This window comes from Dermacentor variabilis, chromosome 6 (genome assembly GCF_050947875.1).
Source record: "Dermacentor variabilis isolate Ectoservices chromosome 6, ASM5094787v1, whole genome shotgun sequence".
Classification (NCBI taxonomy): domain Eukaryota; kingdom Metazoa; phylum Arthropoda; class Arachnida; order Ixodida; family Ixodidae; genus Dermacentor; species Dermacentor variabilis.
This window is the reverse complement of record NC_134573.1, coordinates 12,618,926-12,646,394: the sequence shown is the minus strand read 5'-3', so window position 1 is coordinate 12,646,394 and position 27,469 is coordinate 12,618,926. Positions and strand designations below refer to the sequence as shown.

Here is a 27,469-nt window from a genome sequence, read left to right as displayed (position 1 = left end):
CTCGCTACTCGGTCCATTGCTTTTTCTAATCTACATTAATGACCTTCCTGACTGTATCTCTAATTCAACCATTAGGCTGTTCGTGGATGATTGTGTCATCTATCGCAAAATAACTAACATTAGTGATTCTGGTAAGCTACAGGACAACCTGGATAGCATATCCAAATGGTGCAACAAATGGCTAATGCAGCTTAACACAACTAAATGCAAAAGTGTGCGCGTCTCCTCTAGCTCTTCCTCTTGTGATGTATTCTCATATTCTATTAACGGTACTACCCTGTTGGTTGTTAAATCGTATAAATATCTCGGCCTGTATGTAACTAGCAACCTTTCATGGAATATGCATGTTGCATATGTCACTAACAATGCTAACCGAACGTTAGGCTATTTGAGAGGAAACTTTGGATCAGCACCCACCTCACTAAAGCTTGCTCTATACAAAACACTCGTCTGTCCAAAATTAGAATATGGTTGTGCCATATGGGACCCTGCTCATGCCAATCTTGCCGTTTCCTTTGAAAGCATTCAGAACCGCGCCGCCCATTTCATTCACTCAATTTATTCTCGTCATTATAGCGTCACGTCTATGAAAACAACACTAGATCTACCTGACTTTTGGTTACGTCACAAGTACTTTCGTCTCTGTCTTTTTCATAGAATATATTACTTCAACCCTTCTCTTAAAGAAAATCTTTTCACCGCACCAAGTTACATCTCATCTCTCATCGACTATCAACACAAAAGTGAAGAGCCATCTTGTCGAACTCACTTGTGCCATTCTTCCTTTTTGCCAAGAACAGCCATTGAATGGAACCGCCTTCCCACCTCCGCAGTCTCAATTTGTGACTCCACTAACTTCAAGATCGCCATTCAAAGTGCCTTATAGTTTGCTAAGGTGGTTGCTTGGGCTAGTTGGTAATTCATGATCAAAAATAATGTACAGCGCGAAGGACAAGGACTGCGAGAGATGACAAAACACAGCGCTGTGTTTTGTCATCTCTCGCAGTCCTTGTCCTTCGCGCTGTATGTTATTTTTGGTCTTGTAGTTTGATTTTCTATTATTTCCTTGTACTGCAATTATTAAATATTTTTACCACTCCTTTCTGTTGTGCCTACTAGGCCTTGAAAGTATGTAAATAAATAAATAAACAAACAAACCGGCAACATTTACTACCCACAGACGAACCTTTCAACCTGGAGGTGTTTGGAAACAATGTCGCCGATGAGGCTAATCACCACACCACTCCGCCTACATCAGTTCCTGACACAACAAGCGCCTCTGTTCCTTCTACAACGCAAGCTTCCACTCCTCCCCCGAGATGAACCTCCCCATCACCTGCAATACGACAGGAACTTTAATCAACTCACTTGAAGCATTTCTTTTTTTCAAGAGGAAAAAGATGTATCGCGCTGCGATAAGACATGCACTGGCATAAGCCGTGTTACGCTTGGCACTCGGCTTAAGGCATGCCCTTTCTCTTCTTTCCCTTGCCATTCTGGCTTGCCTGGGCTATATAATTGAGCACAGAATAAAGGCCGCTGCATTGTCGCCTTCGTGATGTCGTACTTGTCATTTCGTCATCCACGGAACGACGATACAACATGTAGCTACATGCCATTGTTAAAATTATGGTCCTACGTGTCCTGAAGACCGAGATAGCGCTTCGGAAAGTTAAAAAAAAAAAATTGACTCTGAGAAAACGTGAAAAAACAAAATGAGCGTACTTTTATAACAGAACACCAGAAAATATCTGAATATATACAACTGCTATTGCATTAGTAGCCTCCAAGTCTGTCTGTGTAGTCTGTCTGGATAGTGTCACTACGATGATGCCTTCTGAGCACCCGCTGCAAGTTTTTTAGCAGACGCATGCTCAGCAGACGTAGCCAGCTCGTTTGTTTCGGCAGCAGTGTCGTCAACGTGATCTAGTAGTTCCGATTTTCCGTCAGTAGCAGGAGTTCCCGCTAATGCTTGAAGTTTTCCCTTGAGCTCCCCTGTCAGTACGCCGCAAAAATTCTGGCTGCAGAATAGCAGCGTTGTGCCGAAACATCGCTGAAACGCGGTCGTTGTCAGGAGCACTTCAGGGGATTAGGACTAACATGCCATCGAGATCTCCTGCATCACTCGAATGCACGAGTGGGCTGTTATCAATCCCATCAGGAAGTGGCACAGCGGAGCATTGTTTCTTGAAGTTGCACACCAATTTTCTCCTCTTTTCTTTTTTTCTAAATTTGTAATTCATAGTGAAATTCAGAGTTGAGGTCGGCATCGCTGACAGTGTGGAAAACCTCGTTGGCATGCGCGGCATGCGCGGCATGCGCGGCATGCGCGGCATGCGCGCAGCGGCTGCGGAGTGATGCAGATGACGTGAGTCTAGCCAATGGCGTGGCTAGCTGAGGGTCACATGCCTTTTTTAAACAATTACAGCACCCATTGGGACTTCTTTTTGAGGCGGAATTTTTTCACTGCCAATGTGCGGACGGAGCCGGTGGTGGTGGGGGGAAAATGAAAACGAGAGACTGCTCTTTTAAACGATATACGAGTCGGCAGGACCGAACTACTGCGGCGGCTGTCACGCGCCATGGAAAAAGCACTTTACAGAAACATTGGCTCATATTTAGCCGACACTGGTGCCAAAAATTTATATTGCGGCTAAAATATTGGTTTAGAATGCACAAAATTTCACAAAGTGGTAGAATAATAGTTGGAAATTCCAAAAGTATCATTTTCAACATAATGATTTTTTCGCAATTTTATTGGTCCATGCTGCGCTTTTCTGCCTCTATGTTGCCACCCTCTTCCTTTTCGATAAGTTCTTTCAATCGACACTTAATCATGAGCTTTAAATCACCGCTGCCACTTATATCTCATCACACTAGGCATGCATTACAGGTTCATTGTCTACGTGCCCACAACAGAACATTTGCTGCATCTCTTTTTTTTTTTTTCCCCCAGAGCAGTCAGAGACTGAAACGGCTTTCCCTATAACATCGCTCTGGTCACCTGCCCTTTGACCTCTACAGCAAACGTAGCTAGATGTCTGACCCCATGTGGTGATACCCGCACATAGGGTCTTCAAGGAAATAAAATGAGAAGAAAAAAAGAATGACCTGCAGGTCAGATTCTGGTGATCGCCCACTATGCTTGCCACTATTGTTGTGCTTCGAGTGTCATTTGTATTCCGTGGGCACAGGTTTCCCCAATAAAGAGTAAGTTTTATGATCCACAGTTTTCGCTCCCGTTTGGTTCTTCACCATCACTACTATACGACAACACAGAAGTAATGCAAGTTTGATCAAAATGCATCCATGAATAAAAAACAAACAAGCATGTTTTTAGGCAGTATCCCCCACAATCACAATGTTTGGTGCCTGCAACTAAAGGACAATAGACAAATTTAATTCAGATGCTGCTCGAAAAATCAAGGGGCTTGCAGATGAAATGGGTCTCACCTGCAGAGGTCCTCAGTCTCGCTCTCCAGGCCCTCGCGCAGGATCTCAGCTGCAAGCTGCTCTCGTGCCTGTTCCTCATCCTCTCGCGCCTGTCTCTTGGCCAGCAGCTTCTCCTGCAGACGTTGCTCTTCTGCACGGAGGTACTCTTCCCGGCAAGCCACCCTGAAATGTGTGCTCCCAACATTCAACATGTTGCACTGATGTCACGGAGAACCTCCTCGAGAATAAACAAGGCACTACAATTAGGCTTCCTTACTTCACAGCTACTGGCTTTCACACAACTTAAGATGGGCTAAAAAGGCCCAAGTGCAAATCATCTTTACTGGGCCTAACTGTGCGAACAGTCTGTGCAGGCGGTCAAGTTCTGATGCCATTTCTGCGTGCCACTGCACGCAGAAACACTGGCATAAGTTTGCATACTGGTCTTACAAGGTTGTTATATTCCACTCGGCAATAAAGCGTGCATGAGGCTGACAGGCTGCTGTCACAACAAAATTTTGAGGGAGCAGAAATGCAACATGGGAAGAACCCCATCAGGCTAAGAAGCTGTTCACTGTAACGGTTGTGGCTGTTCCAAAAAGCAACCGTTATGAGCAGAAGCTGGAACAAGAGCTTGTAACACTACAAAGCAGATATCAAGTCAGTAGTGTAGCTTGTAACACTACGAAGCAGATATCATGTTAGTGTAGTCAGGAGTTCAACAGAACTTTGTCTCGCCATGTGTTCTAATGAAGAAATTTTTGTAGTCACTGACTAAACCTGTCAACTTAACATTGGCACATAATAAAATCCATTTCCCAGGGTCCAACAGTTTCTGCTGTCTCACTTTGCAGCTGCACTGTCTTTTCATGGACAGCCACATGCCACTGTGTATGCACAGCACGCATGCAAAGGTTTTCACATTTCATGCACGCCCAAAACTGCCCAAAAAGTATATGGCTGTTCGACTACAATATTCTGTTCACATTTCGCACGAAAACCTTACGAGTTTTTCAGCACGTGACCCTACGAGTGGCAATATGTCCAAGCCTGCACTCAAGGATCGCTTACCGCCAAACATCACAGTACTATTGGTATGCCATAGAGGCATACTGCTCAGTCTATCAGTCTCCTCTTTGGTTGTTTGCACAGTTGTTGACTAAGCATTGGCGAAAGTCATATTCCGGCACCCTGTGACTGCCCTGTAGCACTTTGCACATGTGTTCTTTGTAATGTATGTATGCCATGACACCCGCAGGCAACGCGCTGTACACGTGCCATACGCATTTGTGCGGCGAGGTTCCGCCACTCTAGTTCCGGTGCTGCCTCAAACGTACATTGTCATTTTATGGGAAAACGTTCACACTTTTTTTCATCGCACAACCTTACATGTGGTGTGACGTCAAAGCACGCATAAGAGGATGGCTTCATCTTGTAATGTACGCTTGTGGTGCACCAGATTCGAGCTGCTCGAGTTTCATGGTTATGTACCAGGAATGACAAACGAGGGTAGCAAAGAAAAAGTCCCAGTTCCGCCCGAAAGGTGAAGCACCGATTGCTATAGCAAATTAGTATATAGCTAAACAAAGCAAGGATAATAGACACACAGAGACAGCGCTGTGTCTGTGCGTCTCTTTCTTTCTACGGCCTTATTCAGTCATGCTTACACATGCTATCATGAATTCAAACCAACCAGCCCGCCAACATGTTTTAACTAAATTAACAAGCACGGTGTCACGTGCGCACAGGTAAACGTGAACACATCTCACTCGATGAGCGCGGAAACTCGCTGTCAAAATGCTGGAGTGGCGACTCGTGGCAGTAGCAGCGATCAAATTGACTTTCGTGCATTTCTCGCTTCAATGCTAACAAAACGTCAAAAGCACGGCGAATACAAAGTACCGGCACTACGTGCACTTTGCAAACATTGCAGATCGCTTTGAAGATGAGGCCTGTGCAGGCATGCACTTTGGCCCTCTCTCAAATCGCTTTCAGCGTACGGCACCTGCACAGCTGCGCCATAAGCAGCAGGCGCCGGAGAGGAACGCGCCACTCCCTTGCTTCAGCCGCGAGCCTCCAGCCCGCCTTTCTCACTTGCACACACGAGTTTGAGCTGCGTTCGCGGACTCTTCGTTGCATGCTTTCACTCGCACATACAGTGTACAGCAACGATTCTATCGCCCTTGGACTTTATGCGGAATCACGGTGATGGTGATGGCAGAAATGTGCCTGGAGTGTCCGTATATTTGCTATTGCAATGAAACCAAAACAAAGGTTTGCCAATGTTGTTGCGTGTGGTGGCAGTTACATTGATTATTAAAAGCAGATGCACATTTATCCACTTTTCTCTCATGTATGAGCACCCACAATGTCCAGGCCCAAACTTACTTCCAAGATATGTGGCCTTGATACGAAAATATGTGATAATATGTCAATTTCTGTCTGCTTTAGATGTCCAAATAAATGCTATTTACAATATTGCTACTTGAAATAGCAATAAATATGAAGTAAATTCATCTTTACTGCTGGATTAAAAAGTAGTAGGCTTAATGCCTCAACTAAAAAAATCTTAATTTTTGTGGAAACAATGGTTGCAAGAAAACTGATGGCCTAATTAAAAAAAAATATTGCTCTTAGTAGCTGGTACTCGATACAGGGTATTTGCATTTTTCTTCCCTATGCCACAAACTTGAACAAGATCAGTTCACTAGATGCCAAGCGAAGCATTTTCTTAGTCGCATCATTTCAGTGCAGGCTTCCAAGATGCCAAGTGTGGCACCTGGTGGTGCACAATGCAGCAGAGAATGCTCACTTGGAGAGCTGGTGTGTCTCTTCCTCGAGCAGGGCTGTGGCTGTCAGCTCGGCCACCTTGGTGAGCACAAGGTCCTGCCCCAGGGCCTCCAGCTCCTGGTGCACCACACCCTCAACCAGCGCATGCAGCACTTCCTCGATCACCTGCCCAAACGCAGCAGGAGGCGTGCTCCTATTAATTTCCATCAAGCAATGGCAACAGCAACAACAAGCACGTGAGAACTGCAAGAAAGCCCAGCAGTGCAATTTGCACTTGACATCTGAGAAGACACAGGCTTTACTTGGGCAACTACAGCACTCCCTATTTTCCATCGCAGAATGGCTCAGATGACGGAGGAAAAAAAAAAAATATTTTCACAGTCACTTAAGCGCTACGTCAAAGAGGATGAAGACGAAAGTATATGCGCTCATGAGCCATTTATCAAATTACTTGACCTTCTCATTCGAATGCGTCGTTACTTCCTATTACTCATTTTCTCCTCCTTTATTGCGAAAGCATTATACAGCTCATGAGGCAGAAAATGCGGCAAAATTTAAAGGTCGAGCGTTCGACTCCCACCATAGATCATTGGGTTTGAGCACCTTAATTAACTGTGGCTTATTTACCTTGGCCCCAATTACCACAAAGCGTCGTGGGTTCGACTCCCACCAATGGTTGTAGGTTCAACTCTGATGAAATTTGGTGCCACTGAATTTTGGTGCCATTGAATTCGGTGCCATTGAATTCGGTGCCATAATTCTGAACGATCAATTTTTTTACCCATGCACCATCAAAGGCTTTTAACTCACTAAAAGAAACAGATAGTTGATGCCAGAAGAAGGAAGATAAAGGACATGCCTGGCGTCAAGGTCACTTGCCTCCAGGCACGTCATGAACCTTCTTCAGCCGAGATTATTTTCAAAGCAGGAAATGCGTCAAGACTGGCCCTTCAAAGCTGCAATGCCACAAGTGGCATTGCAGCCTTGCAACACTTTTCACAGCAGGTATTACACCACAGAGAAAAAAACGAGAGGAAATGGGGTTAACCGACGGGCCCGGTTTTTATGAGTCATATCATAAGATGCCAACAAACTGACACTAAGGACAACATAGGGGAAATTACTTGTGCTTAATAAATGAAACAAAGAAACAATAAATTAATGGAAATGAAAGTGGATGAAAAAAGAAATTGCCACAGGTGGGGAACGATCCCACAACCTTCGCATTACACGTACGATGCTCTACTAGTTGAGCTATCGCGGCGCCATTTCCCCATCCACTTTCATTTCCATTAATTTATCGTTTCTTTATTTCATTTATTAAGCCCAAGTAATTTCTCGTATGTTGTCCTTAGTGTCAGTGTTTGTTGGCTTCTTGTGAAATGAACCACAGAAGAAAGGAATACGTCAGTGTATGTGTTTCTCATCACATGGCGAGAACTTACTCTGCCAAACGCACCTCTCACATATGGCCACACTTGCCCACATGGCCTGTAGCATTGCACAGCAGAGCTAACCTTTAAACGGCCCCAACAGCATATCTCAGCAGATCCACTGGGAAGCAGCCGCCCGTGTTTTTCGCCCAAAATATGGGTGTTTTGGAAAATGCTTTGACTAAGGTAAAATGAAAAGTTATAATTCCTAGGAATTTATTTAAGCATGCTGTAGAAACCAAGTCTTTCTCCCACTTTAGTTCAGGAACTGATATACTGTGTTGTTGTCGTTAAAAAAATTCTGGATGGCACGTAAGCAATGCTTTCCGAGCCCCACATTTTTTCTAGGCTCCAATCTGAACAGCCTTCACACATTACCTGGCAAAGGACACCATCTGGTGTACTCTCATAATTCCAACATGCTAGCTGCATTACTTGACCGTACAGTCTACTCACTAGGCAGTAAAGAAGCACCAATGCATTTCAATGTTGTTAGATCAAACTTGTATTTGTTCTGCTTTGCCACACACATCAGAACAGTAGTTGGGATGGCCAAATGTCATAGATATGGCAGATCTGCCAAGTTGGACTACAGCACACAAGCATCAAGTTAAAAATATATTGTATTAAAAATTTACACAAATATATATTAGGCAAACAAAAATGAGTGCACAGACAAGGCCCTCCACCCCCTTTTTTTTGTTTTGCTGTACAGTTTTGCTGTATTCACATAGGCAGGCTTCTGCAAACTTTGGCCTGCGGGCTGGAAGCCCTTGTGGCCTACGGCCGTCCTATTGATGGCAGGCAGCTGGCAGCCAGACCGTTTTTCCCTGAAAGTCTCAGCGGCGCTTCTGCCTGTTATATATACAGTCAAACCTCGATATATCGAACACGGATAGATCGAATTATTGGGTATACCGAACACTTTCTATATCACCCGGAAAATGGCATGCATTTTTTATTTCTTATTTCAAACGGGGTCGGACATAAAATTGACATATCGAATTCCGCCACCCCAGACCATGTGCGCTCTTTCACAATGCGGTGAGCTTTCCTGCAACACCCTCAAAGAGGTGGCATGATGAGCATTTTCTGACTGCTGCGCACTGTAGCTGCACACATCAATCGTGCCGAGGGTGCTATGTGAATGTAGCGGCGCATGCACGCGGCGGTTTGGCTAGTTTGACATCAACAACTCATTGAATTTGCCGTACTGACTCCTTGGCGCAGTGCTCTGCGCCTGCCGCGCCTCGCGAGGACTGGTGGTTTGCATCCATAATGATGTGCGACAGCGCACGCTCACTGGGCTCACTCATAGACACCTTGGCAGACACCACTCAAGACTTTCTTGTTGCCACTGTCTCAAAATGCTTCGACTGACGGACGTGGAGATCGTAGCAAAAGTAGCGGCCAAACGAAGACGCTGCCGAGGTTGATCTCGCAAGCGCTGATGTTGCCCCGCCCCCGACTTCAATTGAGGCTGTAACACGTTGTAGCTGCTTTGGCCATACTACTACTTCTACGCCGCTACTGCGGCGCAATAGAGGGCACCGGCCTATCGCTTGTGGATCGTTTAGACTAGGTTGAGGACTCCATGTTTAAGCACGGGGCTGTCAATAAAAAGGAGGCTACCCTGTTTCAGTGCTTTCATCCAAATAAATAGCTACTTGGTGTAAGGCTTCAAGTGAGTATTTACTGCACCACGATTGAGGCACGATTGGGGATCATTGTTCGGAGCATGCATTCGGCTCAATCAATGCGCAGACTTCGTCACCTGCACGAAGTTGGTGCGGCCCAGACCAATTGCGCGTGGCGAAACCGAACACGCGCTTCAAACAACGACCCCCGTTTGCACCCTTGGTTAACACTGATTGATTTGCAGAATATTTTGATGCATTTTTTACCTGATTTTACATATAGAATTTTGGCTATATGGAACTAGCTCGTGATCACCGCACTGTTCGATATATCGAGGTTCGACTGTATGTATATTGTGTGTGTGTGTGTGTGTGTGTGTGTGTGTATATAAAATCTAAACACATATTCAAATAATTAACAAAAATTAAATAATTACCTTTTCAATTAATTTACAGCACACACTGCAATTTAAGAATTACAGCCAGTGAGCATGCAAGACATATCCACTTGAAATTAATTTCCAGGATGACACCAGTTTCAAAAGTGTGGAACGAAATACATGGGCGTTCCAGTTACTTCTGTGGTTCAATGCATAAAAGAGCATTTTGTTAAAAAAGTAAGTGGAACAACAGTGCATTTTTAGGAAGTTTGACGGCGTGTCGTATCTCCGAACTGGCGTCAATCTGGAAATTCATTACAAGTGGATACGCCTTGCAAACTCGCCTGCTATAAATAGTAAATTGCAATATGTGCTGTAAAGTAATTAATTAAACATATAATTAGTGGAGTTTTGTTAATTAGTTGAATATGTGTTTCAATTTCTCATTTAAGTAATGTCTGCCTCTTACAATAATCCAACTCAAGGACTAGAATCACATTATCTACAACAGGCTATTTTTAAACATTCCATAAAACTTAAATATGACCACCCTGCATATATTAGACAGGCAAAGATCTTAAGGAGGGGTGGTTGGAGGCCAGGGTACCACTGGCCTTTGCCAACTGCCTGACATGGCTAATTAAGGACTTTTGTCCTGCCAGGCTGGAGTGGGTAAGCTGCTCCATCGTACTATTACTATTAGTTGCGAGTTCATGCCACCTCATCCAAGCAGCAGTGACCAATCAGCAGAGCCTCGTGCTACAATTCCGTGAGGAGTATGCGATGCTCCCATTGGCCAGTCCAGGACGCTGCATCAAAATCACGCGCCATCTAGATATGCTTGGCCTCTTTTGGAAGTTTTTTGCCCCGCAAAAGTAAAGCGTGTAGACAGTTGTATAGTGTAATGCCCATTCCCGCCTTCCTCAGTCGGCCTAAGTCAAGAAACCTGACGTAAAGCTTTTAGTCAAGAGCAGAGATGGTGCTCTAATTCTGGGCGCACCTCCTAAAAATTCTAGCGGCGACATCACAGAGGAGCGCCAGCCCATGGAAAAACTTGACAAGGCAAGGTTCCGACTTGTGTGGCACAAGCCCGACCTCAAATTCAATGTTGCTCAGAGGAACCTGAACGGCTTCGCATAAACTCTCCCTCTGCCATGCTGCAAGGCAAATGAGGATTAGTAACAATGATTGTACACAACACACTGTTAATTTTGTACTTTAGCAAACAGTGCGAATAATGGGACATAGAAAAGAGGCACACGACACAGCGCCTGTGTCGTGTTCCTCTTTTCTGTGTCCCGTTATTCGCGCTGTTTGCTAAAGAATTAGTTTGTCCAACAAGCCGGGCTAGCTACTATCCTGAAGTTGATTATTTTGTACTTTGGGGCAGTGCTTCCACAGCACCAAAGCCAGAACCCAAACTGGTCTGTGGGATCGCCTAGGCCTGCACGCTCTGGCTTCGGAAGCCGCCGTATAGACAAGCACATCAGGGACCTTAGGCGGACTGTCCCCATTCGAACGTAAATCCTCCCGCTCTGGCCCTTGGGCTCCCCCGAGAACTCGGATGCTCACTCGAGGCCTTGATTACTATTACCACCAGCTTCAAGTAGTATTTGGGAGAGTGCATGTCCCAGGGCTCATGCAACGCCAGTCAGATTCTTCAGAGCAACGCTGAACCAATAGTATGGCAACAGACTTCGGCAGCACCAACTAGCCCTTCTCCCAAGTGGCTTGTTTTTAAAGTGAACAGCTATTTTTTGTCTCTTTCAGCTGTTTTCGTGGCTAGTGATGAATCAACTTGCACTAAGGTTGAGCAGCCGAGCTGCAAGACACGCTATCTTTCAAATGGCGGTGGTCGAAGGTTGGCAAAGAATGCGCAATGAGTTTGGGATGCTACCGAGCGCAAAATCGTAGGGCATGTGTTCGTCCCCTAATGCCAACCAGCTTTTTGAGATGCACATGCGAGCGCTTTGTGGCATCAGAAGGTTTACGTAATGTGCTTGATGATGGAGCTGTCTTGTGTTTCTCCACCATGTAGACAAAAATAAGAAAATAATCATGAAGAATAAAATGACAAATGCGACGAACACTGTGAAACAATTGTGCTAAAATTCTTCGTAGTCCCTCGACACTTCAAATTCGCAATGGTGCCAAATAAGAATGGTAAGCCTGTTTACTTGGAAATCTGTACTTACTTGCCTCAATACTTTACCAATAAGAACACACACGCATACATCGAAATGTTCATGATGTGTGGTGTTTAATGGCGCAAGAGCCAGGTATGGCCAAGAAGCGCCATTACAAATGGTAATTTTAACGACGTATTGTGAATGGTGTGCACAGTGAATTCATCATGGTAGATGTGACATAGCTGTAAAAGGGCCTAAACTTGTTGCTGTAAATGGCGTAAAATATATAGGTACTAAAATAATGACAGGAATTGTTTAGGGATGTGGGCGATGGCAATTGTGTTTTGGTAAAAACATACAACGAAACAACACTAACACTAGAGCTTCACGAGGGCCCTCGAATACAAGGGCTGTTAACCCCGTGTTAAAATTACCTAGCCAAATTACCTATTTTCAGAGTGTCGGTTTCGGCTAAGAAATTTAAGACTATTTGCAGATTAAAAAGCGGTCCATAGCCAAGAAAAAATACAGGGCGAAGAAGTATACTTTCGCAATATGCAGAGTGGAAATACTTCTTCCTCTCTATTTCTATTGCAGGGCACTGAATAAGAACATGGAGTACTGTCAGACAATTGCCGCACTTTCTACAAGTCGGAGGATCGCCCCCAGTCAAGAGATAAGAGTGAGTACCGTAAGTGTCCCTATTAATCGGCAAAGAAGTACTTCCTTATATTGTGCTGTTTTTCTAGTTACCCAGTTCCCTAGTTTTCGTTTTATTATGTGAAGCTTATTCAATGCTTGGGTATCCCATTCTGCTTGCCAGTGGTTCCTCGGCTTATGGCTTTAGGTCTGTGGCAGGGATGAGGATGTTTCCATCTGTTCGGCTAAAACTGACGTAGTGTTTTCGTCAGCAGCTACGTTGCCTTTCATACGTTCGTGGCCAGGTACTCAGCATAAGGCAATCACTTGGTTGCACATACAGTAAAACCTCGTCAATTCAACGTCATCGGGACCGCAAAAAATCTTCGAATTAAGCGGGTTTTCAAATTGACCGAACACACAAAAAAAATGGAACCCAGGCAAAAAATTTCGTTGGAGGAATGCGCAACCTTTATTCGGTGATCTTTGGATTACTTAAAGTAATCAGAGATGCTGGTTTACCATGTCCTACAGTTTGAGGCTCGAGTCATGTTTTCTAGTTGGCCAACTATGTGCAGCATTTGAGAATTTCCACCATGGCACTCAATAAAACTGCGGATAACGTTCAGTGATCTGATAACTTCCCCAAGGGTGGGTGCTTGGGAGGGCTTGTTAGCGTCGTTGTCGTCTTTGTCATCGCACATGATCGCATCAGCGGTAGTTTCACTCTCCAAGTCTGAGTAGCATGTTTGTTGATCATTTCCCAAGTTCAAATACTCGGCGAAGCCGACTGCACTGGATTCGTTATCCTCTGCACAGAGTGCATTGATCTGGTCGCAATACTCGGCTTCTTCATCAAGTGTATATGAATAGTCAGCATCAGCATCGACGGTGCTTTCCTTCGAGAAGCCAGCGTGTTCTAAACACAAAGGAGGTCGATGGAGTACTCCTTGTCGTTGTCGTAGCAAAGGAGCATCACTTGAGCAGGTGGTGGTGGTGAATCTTCCTCGTATGGTGAATGATGCCTTGGTCTATTGGCTGAGAGATCGACATGGTGTTCGGAGGAAGAAATACCGTCGTGTTCAGGTGTGATGTCAGATCGTGTTCAGGTGTGAGATGTCACCATACGCCAGGCAATTATCAACAATGAAGAGTACATTCCTGCCTGTGCCCGCGAACTTGCAGTCAAACTGCCAAACGTAATCTGCAAATATTGTGCCTGTGACTCAGGCTTTCTTGTTGTGCTGGTAGATAAGCTCATCCCTTGGCAGCAGCTGTGCATACTTAAAGCAGCGAGGCTTCCCACTCTTTCCAATTACGAGTAGCAGTAGCTTGTGTTCACCGCACATGTTCGCGCCGAACAGAATGATAATTCTTCCCCTTGCTCTGCTTTTGACCCATGACTGCGGTGTCTTTCGCTGCAAACGTTTTTGCGGGCAGCATCTTGTAAAAAAGGGTTCCATCGTCAAGGTTGTACACATCGTCTGCACCGTACTCACTAAGCAACGTAACCAACGCGTGTTTCTTCAAGTCGTCGACACTCTGGTTAGCGCTGCTGCTCTCGCCACAGACGGCTATGAAGGTCAAGTTTCTGCGCTCTTTAAAACAGCTGAACCATCCATTGCTACACTTGAACTCTTCGCGCCCAAGGTGCAGAGCGAAGTCGTTGGCCTTCTCCCGCAGTATCGTTCCACTGACGACAAGGTGGGCTGCATTTGCTTTCTGCAGCCAGCGAAGTAAAGCTGATTCCACATCTTGGTACGTGTGAGCCCATACTCGTGACCACTTCGAAGAATAAGTCTTGATATAGGCTTCCAGTACCTTCAACTTGTTCTTTAATATTGTGGACAACGTCGAGAGGCGCACACTGTGCCTTTCAGCCTACTTGGTCTTGGAACACGTGTTCTTACCCGCTTCTTGGATCAAGCAGAACTTCATCAGGGTTAAAGTCCTATACTTTGGCATCTTCGCTCACTGGTACTTCTGCACAGTTCAGAAAAAAGAAAAGAACACCACACTAGCTGCAACGGCGCTAACTACCGTACACAAGGCACGGAGAGAGAATGGGCGAACGGCAGCAAGTGGCAGCAGCATGGAACATGCACTGACGCTGCGACTGAGAGGAGCGTGCGGAGTGGGGGAAGAGAGCATGTGACAAAAAACGGTATGCCCGCTGCATTGCAGTGAAGCATGTCTTCCCTGCAGGTGCGCGTTTCGGCGGTGTGCGGGGCGTACCGTGGACTGATTTTTGTGCTAGCAGTACTACGGATCAGGCGCGTCGTCTATAAATAATCGCAATTGCTATGTGGCGCCGCCTCGCATCTCCAAATGGCCATAGTTTCGTCGGGTTTGCGGTGAAATGGGGATGGGGAATTGCCACATAGCACCCAAAATCTTCGAATTAACCGGGTTGGCCTAGGCCACCAGTTCGAATTATCCGGTCAAATTTACATTGGAAAATATGGAACTGCATAAAACCTTCGAATTATCTGGGATTCCGAATTAACGAGGTTTTACTGCATATGCCGAACACAATAAGCGGTACAGTTCATTCAAAATGGAGTTCTTGTGTTTTCGTATACTAATAAAGGCTCTCACGACACTTAATGAGTCTGAACGCAATAGCCTTAGCAACATTTGTGAGCCTTATGTGTTGATTAGCCGAGAGTATAGCGTACGTTTCCGCTGTAAAGATACTGGTGTGGGGGTTTAGTGCCCCAGATGTTGAAAATGAGGATCCGAGAGCTGCGTAAGCAACACCAGCAGGAGACTTCGAAGCATCTGCGTAAAATTCATCCCAGAAATACTTCTCCTTAAGTTCAAGAAAATGCGAATGTATGTGTGCCTCAGGTGCTCATTTCGATATTTCTAAGGAAGAGATGTCACATTGGATAGTTTGCCACTACTCTCAGAGCGGAGGAAGTCGCGTAGAAGCCATTAGGACATTCTCTAAAAGAGGGACTCCTGCTTTTTCTGAGAGTGATTCCAACCGGAGAGACAGAGGAGGCCTAGTGGCTGGGCAGTTACAAAACAGCCTGGCAGTGCGAACAGTCGCGAATAGTAAAATGACATGGATGTTGAATATGTGACTTAACTTTCAGGGCGTAGGAGAAAGTTAAATACGTCCTTCGGTAGTATAATGACCATTCGTTAAATTCAACGTACAGGCTTTGCACAGGGCTGGTTTTAAAGGTGCCTGTAGCAAGGCTGATGCCTAAGTGGTGAATAGGATCTAGCATTAGCATTTTCAGAGCACTAGGTCCAGAAGAATTATACACTATTGCTCTGTAGTCAAGGCGTGTTAATATTAGACTTTTGTACCGCATTATAAGGCATCTCCTGTCGCTTCCCGAAGATGTGCGTGACAAGAGCTTCAGCAGATTCATAGTCTTGAGGCACTTTGCCTTGAGATACTTGTGGTACAAAAGTTAGCTTACTGTCTAAAAGGATCCCTAAAAATTTGTGTTCACGGCTCATAGATAGCCGTTCTCCACAGAGATCCATTACGGGGTCTGCCAGTATACCTCTCTTGTTAGAGAACAGGACGCACATACTTTTTTGACGGTTTAGTTTAAAACCGTTTTTGTCCACCATCTTAGACCATTTATGCAAAGTTGTACTTGTTGCTCGCAGATTCTTGGATTACATGATTTGTAACCTAGCTGGATGTCATCCACACATACATAATGAAACATAGTATGTGCTACGACACTCTGGATAGAGTTCATTTTGACAGTAAAAAGAGTGCAGTTCAGCAAGCCACCTTGTGGAACAAGCCTCCTGCGTAATACGATGAGATAGAACATTACGAACTCTCACATGGAACGTATGTTAGGAAAGGTAACTATGAATCACGTCCAGCAAGTTGCCTCGAACTCCCATTTCAGACAGATTACGGAGGATTCCATAGCGCCAGGTTGTGTCATATGCCTTCTCTACATCTAAAAATACTGCCAAGAAAAGCTGTTTGTGTACAAAGACATCACGGTTATTTGTCTCGATGCGGACAAGGTGATCTGTTGTAGATCTACCTTCCCCGAAACCGCGCTGTAAGGGATCGAGTACCTTTGTTGCTTTCAAGAAAATGGTTGAGGCGCTGGTTAATCATTTTCTCAAATACCGTATTTACTTGCATAATGAACGCACTTTACTGTAAAAAAAAAAAAAAAATGACGCAAATTTAGGGGTGCGATCATTACGTGGATTAAATTTCCCATGAAAAGAAAAAAATTTGTCATCCCGCGTTTGCTGCGGGATGATAACAGGTCAACAAATAAGTGGCTGCCGCTGTAACAGTAGGCTTCTTCGATTTTCCACTTCTGGCTACCCGTGGGCTGCCAGAGCCAGCCAGAGCGTTTCAATTTTTTTCTCGGGTTGCTCCGCCCACCGCACCATGCACTTCCACCGGGCGTTCGTTTTGCTCAGTTTGGACGGTTCTGGCTACCCGTAGGGTTGCCAGAACCAGCCAGGACGATTTTGGTCTGGCTGCTCTCTGAAAGTTCTCTGGCGTGCAGACGACTAAAAGAGGCGAAGGGCGCTCGCCACCATCTTTGCGGGGACTTCCCAGATTGCAACACAGGCGCTTGAGGACTCAAATTTACCTTGCCCAGCCAACTGTCTACGGTTACTTTCGCATTTCCTTACTTCTAGTGTTATCTTTTTAGATGCTAACGCAAGATTCCACTACTACGAAGCGGTGTGATATGAGCAGTGGTGAACCGTTTGAAGCTTTTGTGCATGTGTGTGTCCCCAAGGTATCTGTGTGTCCCAAGGCCCTGAAGGGTGGGATCACCCAGGAGCTGCAACGGTTACAACGAGAGGGCATCCTGGCGCCCATCAAGACGTCTGAATGGGCCAGTCTCATCGTACCAGTCCTCAAGCGAGATGGCAGTGTCAGGATCTGCGGGGATTTCAAGGTTACCGTCAACCCCGTCGCTACCGTCGAGAAGTACCCGTTACCCCGGATTGAAGATCTCTGCTCGGCGTTGTCCGGTGGAGATGAAGTTCCCCATGCTCGACCACAGAGGTGCTTACCAGCAGCTGGTGCTCCAGGATGCCATTCGGAAGTACGTCACAATATCGACAATTTTGGGACTCTTCCAGTACATGCGCTTACCCTTTGGTGTGGCCTCAGCCCCTGCCATATACCAGAGGGAGATGGACAACCTCTTAGGGGCATAGGGCACATAGCGGTGTACTTGGACGACATCCTGGTTACTGACAGCAACAATGGGAACCACCTGCAGAACCTGCACAATGTCCTGGCACGACTACAGGACGCCGGTCTTAAGCTGAAGCTGGAAAAGTGCATTTTCCTGGCCCCCAGTGTTGAGTACTTTTGACATGTCATTTTCCAGGCTGGCTTAGCCCTGGCTCCTCGCAAAGTTGATGCTGTGCTCAAGGCACCTAAGCCCCGGAACAAGAAGGAGCTTCAGAGCTAACTCGACCTCATCAACTTCTACAGCAGTTTCGTGCCAAACCTGTCTGAGCATCTACAGCCGCTCCATCTTCTGCTTCGAGATGGCCAGCAATGGGTCTGGAAGTAGATGCGTCGCCATACAGCGTGGGAGCCGTCCAGGCTCACTGGGACAAGGATGGCCAGGAACACCCTGTGTCGTTTGCTTCTCGTCAGCTTCATGCTGCACAGCAATGCTCCAGCCAGCTGGACAAGGAAGGCCTGGCCCTCTTGTTTGGTGTTGAAAGCTTCCACCAATATCTATGGGGCCGGATGTTCGAGCCGGTCACGGACCACAATCTGCTGTTGGGGCTGCTGGGACCTGACAAGGCAGTTCCCGGGCAGGCATCACCTCGAGTGGTACGCTGGGCCTTGAGGCTGGCAGCTTACAGTTACCAGCTGGTTTACAGTCCGGGAAAGGACCTGGGACCTGCTGATGCCCTGGGCCGCCTGCCCCTGCCAGGTGCCTGATGCTGTTCCAGAAAGTGTTCATGCTGGAGCATGCGTACCCATAGGTGCTCTCCAAATCTGCGGTATCGCAAGCGACCAGCTGGGACCCAGTACTGTCTCAGGTGGTCAAGGTAGTGACCTGTGGGAATTGGTTTGTGGCAACGGGCGACCACGTAGACCGGTAAAGTCTCGGGCTCTCGCAGGAGAGGAAAAACTGACACTATCTCTCAGCGTAGCATTCTTTTTTAAAATTTTTCAGAACGCTAGCCCGTGCCGAAGCGTGCCAGCCGGTCATGCCTCATGTGGACGCGAGCATCTACGTAACTCTCATGCGATGCCGATGCTGCTGCAGCTAAAGAGGGCTCCCCCCCATGAGAGGAGGAAAATTTGACGAACGATGGAAAGTCCACGTGACGCGGCGTGTCTTTGCGTTGGTCTTGGGTGTCACATGCGGAGGCGACGGCGGTGAAGGAGGCAGCAGGGTTGCATTGCACATTGGTGAGGCCGATGGTACGGGTGCTTCAATGTAGGCGGGTTTGAGACGTTCCAGGGCAATTGTGTCTGATCGGCCGTTGACATTCACGACGCTCGAGAACAATATATGGCACGGAGTAGTGTGGGTGCAAAGGCTTTCGCACGGCACAGTTATGCACGAAAACAGGGGTAGCAGAGGTGAGTGCGGCAGAAATGTACGGAGACCTTGCTTCTTGCGAACGTGTAGGCATGGGGCGCATCTGGCTGAAGACAGCTTGCAGTTCGGCAACATAGTCGGCAGGTGATGGCATAGGTGTTTTGGTGGTGGCAACAAAGAAACTGCACGGAAGGCGTAGGTGAGTGCCGTAGACTAGCTCAGCACAGGAGCAACCTAGGTCGCTCTTGAGTGCAGCTCTGATACATACCAAATAAGACGAGGGGCAAATGCAGGATCCACTTCTCTGGTGATTTTTGCACCATAAGGGAGGCCTTGAGATGCCAGTGCAAATGTTCCAACTAGTCCAGTGTACTGCGAGTGGTAAGCAGTCGTGCGAAAATGTGTCGTTTCGAGTAGTTTGAGTAGCTCGTTGAAGTGTGCTGAGTCAAACTGCCGACTGCAATCGGTGATTATCACGGCCGGGTCACCAAACGGTGCCGACGGGCGACCACATAGACTGGTAAAGTCTCGTGCTCTCGCAGGAGAGGAAAAACCGACACACGATCTCTTAGCGTAGCATTCTTTTTAATAATCTTTCGGAACGCTAGCCCGTGCTGGAGTGTGCTAACCGCTCGTGCCTCATGTGGACGCAGGCGTCTACGTAACTCTCATGCGACGCTGACGCTGCTGCCACTACAGGTTCAGCGGGCCTATAACCACAAGGTCCCTGAGCTGAGCTTGCAGTAGGGCTGTTTACTGTGGGGTTCCAGGGTGGTGATCCCACAAAGTCTCCGGTCCAGGATTCTGCAGTTGCTGCACGCGAGTCATCCGGGTGTGCAAAAGACTAAGATGGTAGCTCGGTCCCATGTTTGGTGGCCTGCCCTGGACTAGGACATTGCTCACATGGTGCAGAGCTGCCAAATCTGCCAGGAACATCAGCGGGCCTCACGTCATGTGGAAATCACGCCCTAGCCGTTCTCACAGAGACCCTGGTCCCGCCCTCATGTGGATTTTGGGGGGTCCTTCAGGCGCCATTACTCCCTGGTGGTGGTGGACGCCTTTTCGAAGTGGGTGGAGGTTCTACCTGTCACCACTCCATCAGCAGGTGCGACCATTACAGCGCTATGACAGGTCTTCGTTGCCCAGGGGTTGCCGGACGTCCTCATGTCCTAAAATGGTCTTGCTTTTGCCAGCACAGAGTACTCGGCCTGGCTGACGAAGAACAGAATCATCCGGATGATGGTTCCACCGTGCCAGCCTGCTTCAAATGGTGCAGTCGAGTGGGTGGTGCAAACCATCTAGGACAAGCTCAAGAAGAGCCAGACTGGGGATTTCCAAACACAGATTGCCCGGATACTGTTTCAGTACTTCACCTTGCCCCACGATGTCACTGGCCGTGCCCCCTGTGAGCTTCTGGTGGGTCGGATGGTCAAGACACCCTTGAACGTCTTGCCTTGAACACTGGATCCAGACCTCGGATCCAGTGTTCCTGAAGCAACTGAAGCAGAAGCTGGCTGCCGACCAAGGGTGCCGTCCCGGGCCTTTGCCAAAATCGGGAGCTCCAGTTTTCACCAGGGACTTCCGTCCTGGCCCACCGTGGTCCGCCGGACAGGTGGTGTCTCCTGCCAGCACCTAATCGCTGGTCGTCAGCATGCCAGATGGGGCCACGTGGCACAGATACACCGACTATGTCAGGCCTTGTCTCGGGACCTGGCCAGCACCTCCGACTGCCCCTTCCGAGTTACAGCCAGCAGGAGAACTAGCGGCAACACCAGTCCTTTCCAGCGGAGCACCACCCACCTCGGAGGCGGCAAGCATTGCCAGTGGTGCGGCACCGGCACCACTCACAAGGCCGACCACTGCGGACGCTCCGGATGGAGTGAGGTTGTCTCAGGCAGCACCTAGCGTTGCTACACCCGGCCTGTCAACACCGGTGCCCAGGCGGAGTACTCTACGGCGGAGGCCGCCGGATCGTTACTCGCCTAGATAGCAGGCACCGTGGACCCGGCTAGGGCGGAGGCAGAGCCTTGTACTTTGAACTTGGATGTTTGCTGTCGACAAACTGGGGGTAAGGGGATGTAACAAGCATGTGACGCCACCTCGGGCATAATCTTCGTTGGCCCGCCAGAAAACACTGGTCACCGCACCACAAGAAACACCGACGAGCACAGCTGCTCAGCGGTCAGTCATCGTTCACCACCACCACGCAGTAGAGCGTCTGTTCAACGGAGGGTGCCTCAAGCCGTCCCTTATTCACGAACCTGGGTGGATCGTGACAGCGGCGGTCTGACAGTGTGGTGGTCAGTGCACCGCACTCTCATGCGTGCATGTTATCTGCATCGTGTTTCATAAGTTTAGACGCTCATTCACACATATTGTGGTACATTTTCGGTTCGTCTTTCTCTGGTGGTGTTCCTTTTCACATATCTCGCGTATGTATGTGGAGATATCCTTTTTCTGCAGTTAGCGAAGGTGTTGCAGCTAGCCCGTGTTCGCTCCATCTCTCCATCGTATAATTGGGTGACAGCTTGAAACTGATATGTGTCCGAACTGCAGGCTGTTGATGTAACAACGCACTGGTTGAGTAATAGGCACACATACATTAGACACACATACATTGACTTATTGCTCTTGTTATCGTGACCAAAGTTATTTTTCGTGTGAAACTTTTCGCTGGTCACAGGCAGCATGCATTTTCATGCGCCAGCTGCGTCCCCAGCTCCTTAGGGTCAAAATGAGAAGCACGATCAGCCACGACAAACTTTCTGAAATCGAAGCCCAAGCAGGTCACCACGGAATTTTATGCATATAAGAGGTACCCAATATCCTGCTTTTTCATGTCTTATGAAGTGATGACACAACGCAACCTCATCAATGTCGGTGGGCAACGCGATCGCTGCAAGCAGAGATCCTCGAGCTGTCGTTTTCGAGGATAAAATCTCGCACAATTTTGTGTCTTGTCACCGGACGCGTCGGAGGCCATCTGTTGCGGTGCACAAGGTGAGGTTGGCCCAATGCACGTCCTGTGCCGAATCTGAACGCATAAATGGGCCGACTACGCTGAGCGCGTGCCGGCCTCGCCGGATGCTGCCATGCTGGTAGCATGTTTAGATTCGGCCAGCGTTCCCGGCATTCAATTTTGCAAACTTCAAGCAAGTTCGGGTTGTCTTGGGATCTCAGCCCACGTGACTTCCTATCAGTACCAAAACTAGCAGGCTGCCATATGGATGCCAGAACTCAGAAAATCGAAGAGGTGGGGGACACCAAAACAAAAATGGCGGCCGGCGGAGGAAGCTGAACAAGCCGAAGCATTTTTTTTTTTCTTCTCGTGAGTACATTACGTGCATTGAAGCAGTTTCTTGCGTATCAATAATGAATAATATCATTATTATTGGCAAGTTTGCGGCAATAACATAGCCATGACCACTTTGAAGGGACAGAAACAGAGAAGGCGCGCATAGCTGCCAGTGACAGAAACCCATGGCAGGCACACTGCAGAAACAGCGGCATTTGTCTTCACTACTATCCTAATACGGCACGCTTCTGCTAAGGGTGGGTGAATATCTTAGCCGTGTTAGAAGCGTCGGCATACGAATAGGGTACACTTCTAAAGAATCAGTGTAAACTTGGCTACTATCGTTTCCGCTCGCGATTTGTAGCGTGCTGTTGCGATTTTGAGGTGGTCCCGTAGTGCTCGTCACCCGTTTCATGACAGAGCGTTGGTAGCGAAGACTCTGAGTCAGGCATTGGTGAGAATAACAAAAGGGACTTTATAAACTATATGCAGGTCATTATACAGGACAAAATCGGATTGGCACGGGGCCGAGAGCTAACAGCAAACGCGACTGTTCCCGCACGGCGACGTCCGGCAAGACTCCAACGCGTAACACATCTCACTCCACTCGAGAGCGACACTCGGCTCACGGTTGTGCGGTGGATCCGGTTCTCCAGGCGGCAGCGTTGGGGCTTATAAAGCCCCGAGAAACGATTGTCACTCAAATGGCCCAATACAAAGCCAGCACTCGACAGTCATCCGAGAGGTCCAACCAGCGACTGCGCTGGCCACCCGCTTCAATTTTGCCGCACGCGGTGACCTCCAGGGGAAAAGAAATACAGCGCCGGGCTGTCTAGAACTTTGTTGCACGTTTGGACATGTCGCTCGCCGATGCCCTTTCACAGGATGTTGCTCCCTGGCGGCGCAGCATCTTGACTTGCCAAAGGAGAGTTAGGGCACCGTGCCTTTCGGCACAGCCCCGGGTTTGTCCAAAGGGTGTTCGCAGGATAAATTCTGCATCTTGTAGATTCGGAATCCGGGCTGGATGTACGGGCACAACAGTGCCCACGAGTGCAGACGAGAAGAATCGAAAAGCACCTTTTTTGTTGTTGTTGACCACAACCATTATAATGCCAACAAATAATAAAGCCAAGGCATGTTTGGTTGTAGCTTTTTTTTCATGGAAGTGAGGAAGCGATGAAAGGAACCATGTGCTTAAGAACGTTCAGTGCATGCAGACCACTTAGTATGTCTTGAAGAGTCATTCGCATAGCATTCGACAGCATTTGACAGATGGCAAGCACGATCATCAGTGATATGTCGTGTCAGTGACGACACGACATATCACTGTAGCAAGCTCAGGGTTCGATCATCACACGGGAAAGGAAAGAAATAGAATTTTCACAACAAAATTCAGGGGTTCGATCATTACGCGAGTGTGATCATTGTGCAGGTAAATACAGTAGTTTGCATAAACAACTTGTCAGAACTATAGGCCTATAACTGCTGGGTGAGGAAGGGTCCTTGTCCTCTTTGAGGATAGGAATTATGATTGCTTCTTTTCAGGCAAACGGAATGTCGGCGGCAGAGAACATGGAGTTAAAGAGTGACAGAAGTTCTTTTTTGGGTTTCGGGGTGTGTCTGGTCATCTTGTACATTATTCTGTCACTTCCGGGAATAGACTTGTTGCAACAATTCAGTGAGGCCTGGAACTCAGCCACTTTAAATGGACGATTGTATATATGACTGGACGTGCCTCTCTGACCCAACGGCAGCTCTTCTGCTAGTCCCCAGTATTTTAGGAATGTATCTGTGTAATGAGATGTACTGGATATGTGCCTGAAATGTGCTCCTAGACAATCTGCCTGGTCCCCCAGAGTGCCTCCTTGCGTATTTACTGAAGGTAAAGGATGAGTTTCGCGGCCTTTTATTTTGTTCACCCTGTTCCAGGCTTTTCATTTGCCTGCTTAAGAAGTGCAGCGGCTTATGTAGTTTTCCCAACTTTCCCCTTTTAGCGTGGCGGCATGTTCTTCTACCTTGTGATTTGATTGCCTTGAAGTTAATTAGGTTGTCTGTGGTTGGGGAGTTATGGAGGAGATTCCAAGCCTTGTTTTGCGTTTTCCGAGTTTCCTTGCACTCCTCATTCCACCATGGAATACGTCATTTCGAGGGGGACCCATTTGTTTGGGGGTTACATACTAATGCAGAATCAATAACGAACACTGTTATGTATGCTACTGCATCATCTAGACTATGTTCACAGATATCATTCCAGGGCAGCTGTGTTCGCGAAACTTCATCCAGTCGGCTGAATCAAGTTTCCATCGAGGAACATGTGCAGGGCACTCGGCTTGTTTTGTAAGGTGTAGAACGATGGGGAAGTGATCTCTTCCATAAGGGTTATTAATGACATCCCACTCTAGATATGGCACAATTGTACTGGACGCTATGCTTAGGTCTATGGAAAAAATGTTTCGTTTGTAGAGCTGTAGAATGTTGGCTTTTTATTGTTAAGCAGGCAAAAACTTGAAGTGAATAGGATGTGTTCTATAAGCCGCCCTCTCGCACACAGCAAGAGTCGCCCCACAGAGCGCTATGCGCATTTATAGCACCTACGACTATGTAAGGGTGATGGAGCTCATCAATAAAGCTTTGAAATGTTGTTCTAGAGAGTTGATAACTTGGGGGTTTGTATACCAATATGATGGTGACTAGTTTATTGAATAGCACTGCTTCGATAGCAACTGCCTCAAGAGGAGTTCGGAGTTGCAGTTGCCGACGAGCAAGGCCTCTGTCGACTATTATTGCTGTCCCGCTGGTCGATGAAACAGCATCGTCTTGGTCTTCCCGGAAAAAAACGTATTGCCCGAGAAAGCTTGTTTGCGTAGATTTAAGATGTATCTCCTAAACACATAGCACCTATGGAATGTATTTGTGTAAAAGTTCTTTGATATCACTGAGGTGGTGGGTAAGACCTCCCACATTCCAGTGCAATATTTGCATATCCATACTGTTTGTGTTTTTGTGCTGTGTGTCAAGGAGAGCCAAGTTGGCTTATGGAGCCTTTCCAGGCCCTGTGATCCGGGGTTCGTCTTTCTTGGAGCAGTCGTGAGAATCGCGCCATTCCCGAAACACCAAATGCGCCGCCCTGCATGTGGTTGTGTCCGTCGACTGCTGGGAGCCGCTGGACTTCCACACACTATAGCGGGGTGTTTTCAAGGTAGGCCTTGCCTCGAAAAGCAGAGCCTTAGAGGCCACCAACCCAGAGGTCGATGGGCCCTCCCTTATAAATGGTGCAGCAGTGCTTGCTGCTGTTGTCTGGGGGGCTGGGGGCACTGCTGCGGCCACACTCTAGTCTGCTGCAGCGTTGCCCTTCTACGTGCGGCACCAGCATACCCTGCAGTATCGAGGAAAGAAATACGCTATCGGGCTTCTTGCAAGGAAATGTGCTCCTTGACTGAGGTGAGCGCACGAAAAGGGACGTAAGACAGTGGCAGGACGCGGACACAGCGCTAACTTCCAACAATTGTTTTATTCCACGAAGCGGTACACATATATATAGGTAACACACACCACCGTACGCATGCGCATATGTACTGATTTCTGGTCAAATGAGACAGCAACGAGACATGTGTAATGGAAAGTTAAGATGATATCAAAGATGAACAAACGACCATGCATAGCCAGAAAATTTTTTTGCAATTGCAAGATTAAAATGTAATCTCCATCAGGCCACCCTCTGTGTCACGTTTAAGAAATCAAATTCTTTTGAAAGATCTATTGAAGGCTCGCTAACACAAGTACGCCCTAAACTAGCGATTTTCGCCGCTTCAATAATCTCATGTGTTGTTTGCGCTGGGCTTCTTCCTATCACCGTGCACTGTTTATAAATGGGACTGCACCCATGCTTTCTCCAGTGAAAAGCCAGATGCCCCACTCCTCCAGTTCGCACATCATTTGCGTGTTCATACAACCTGTCATTTACGCACCTTCCCGTTTGGCCGATGTATTTTGTGCCGCACGACAGCGGCAGTTCATACATGATATTGTTCTCACAATGAACGTAGCATTCCTTGTGATTTGTCCGGCAACTGGGGTTCTCAAAACCACAGTAGCTGGCCTTGCATCGGCCAAACGGGAAGGTGCCGTGGAGTGTGCATTCACGGCAGTGCGGCATGTGCTGGTCGAAGGTACCATGTGAATGAGTCGTGCACTCACGAATGGAGACTTTTTGCAAGGATTTTAGGATTCTTAGATGCCGTGATTTCTACGAGTTACACATGCGAATATATATATGCTTCTTTCTTTCCAGGCTGTTGTAATTGAGGTCGCAGGTTACACGCACCCTCAATTACAGCTATGTAATACCCTTCAATGTAACATCCCTACTAAGGGTTCGTTGAGGAAATGAAATGAAAAATGAAAAATACAGTAAGTCAGATGGGAAAGGAAGAGCTTGGCCAAGATTTTGGCATCAGTTCGAGACACTGCTGCGCAACAGAATGAAGATGCTGAAGAGTCAGGAATTTAATTATTTTCTGGTAATGGAGAAGCAGTGTCTCTAACAGAAGGCTGACAGTTCCCCAAGAAGATTTGCGTGCATGCAGTTACCTGCCTGAAAGAAACGTTCGGGCGACAAGATAAGAGGCTGTCATATGTACCGTATTTACACGATTGTAAGTCGGCCCTACTATAGTCGGTGCTAACCTAATTCTAATCTATAAGAAAGGGGATGCTAAAGACTTGAAAAATTATAGACCGATCAGCTTACTATCCGTTGCCTACAAAGTATTTACTAAGGTAATTGGAAACAGAATCAGGAACACTTTAGACTTCTGTCAACCAAAGGACCAGGCAGGATTCCGTAAAGGCTACTCAACAATAGACCATATTCACACTATCAATCAGGTGATAGAAAAATGTACGGAATATAACCAACCTTTATATATAGCTTTCATTGATTACAAGAAAGCGTTTGATTCAATTGAAACCTCAGCAGTCATGGAGGCATTGCGGAATCAGGGTGTAGACGAGCCGTATGTAAAAATACTGAAAGATATCTATAGCGGCTCCACAGCCACCGTAGTCCTCCATAAAGAAAGCAACAAAATCCCAATAAAGAAAGGCGTCAGGCAGGGAGATACGATCTCTCCAATGCTATTCACAGCGTGTTTACAGGAGGTATTCAGAGACCTGGATTGGGAAGAATTGGGGATAAA

The 27,469-nt window shown here is 47.2% G+C and overlaps 1 protein-coding gene across 2 annotated transcripts in view; it reads right to left on the bottom strand.

Annotated features, from left to right (window-relative positions):
* The window catches only part of LOC142584628 (germinal-center associated nuclear protein-like), a 559,187-nt gene that overhangs the window by 290,920 nt on the left and 240,798 nt on the right, over positions 1-27,469 (bottom strand). For both annotated transcript variants that reach the window (XM_075694780.1, XM_075694781.1), the window contains exons 14-15: positions 6,245-6,387; positions 3,454-3,615 (exon numbers count right to left, since the gene is read on the bottom strand). In XM_075694780.1, coding sequence (XP_075550895.1) covers positions 3,454-3,615; positions 6,245-6,387 — 305 coding nt within the window. The remainder of the gene's footprint in view (positions 1-3,453; positions 3,616-6,244; positions 6,388-27,469) is intronic.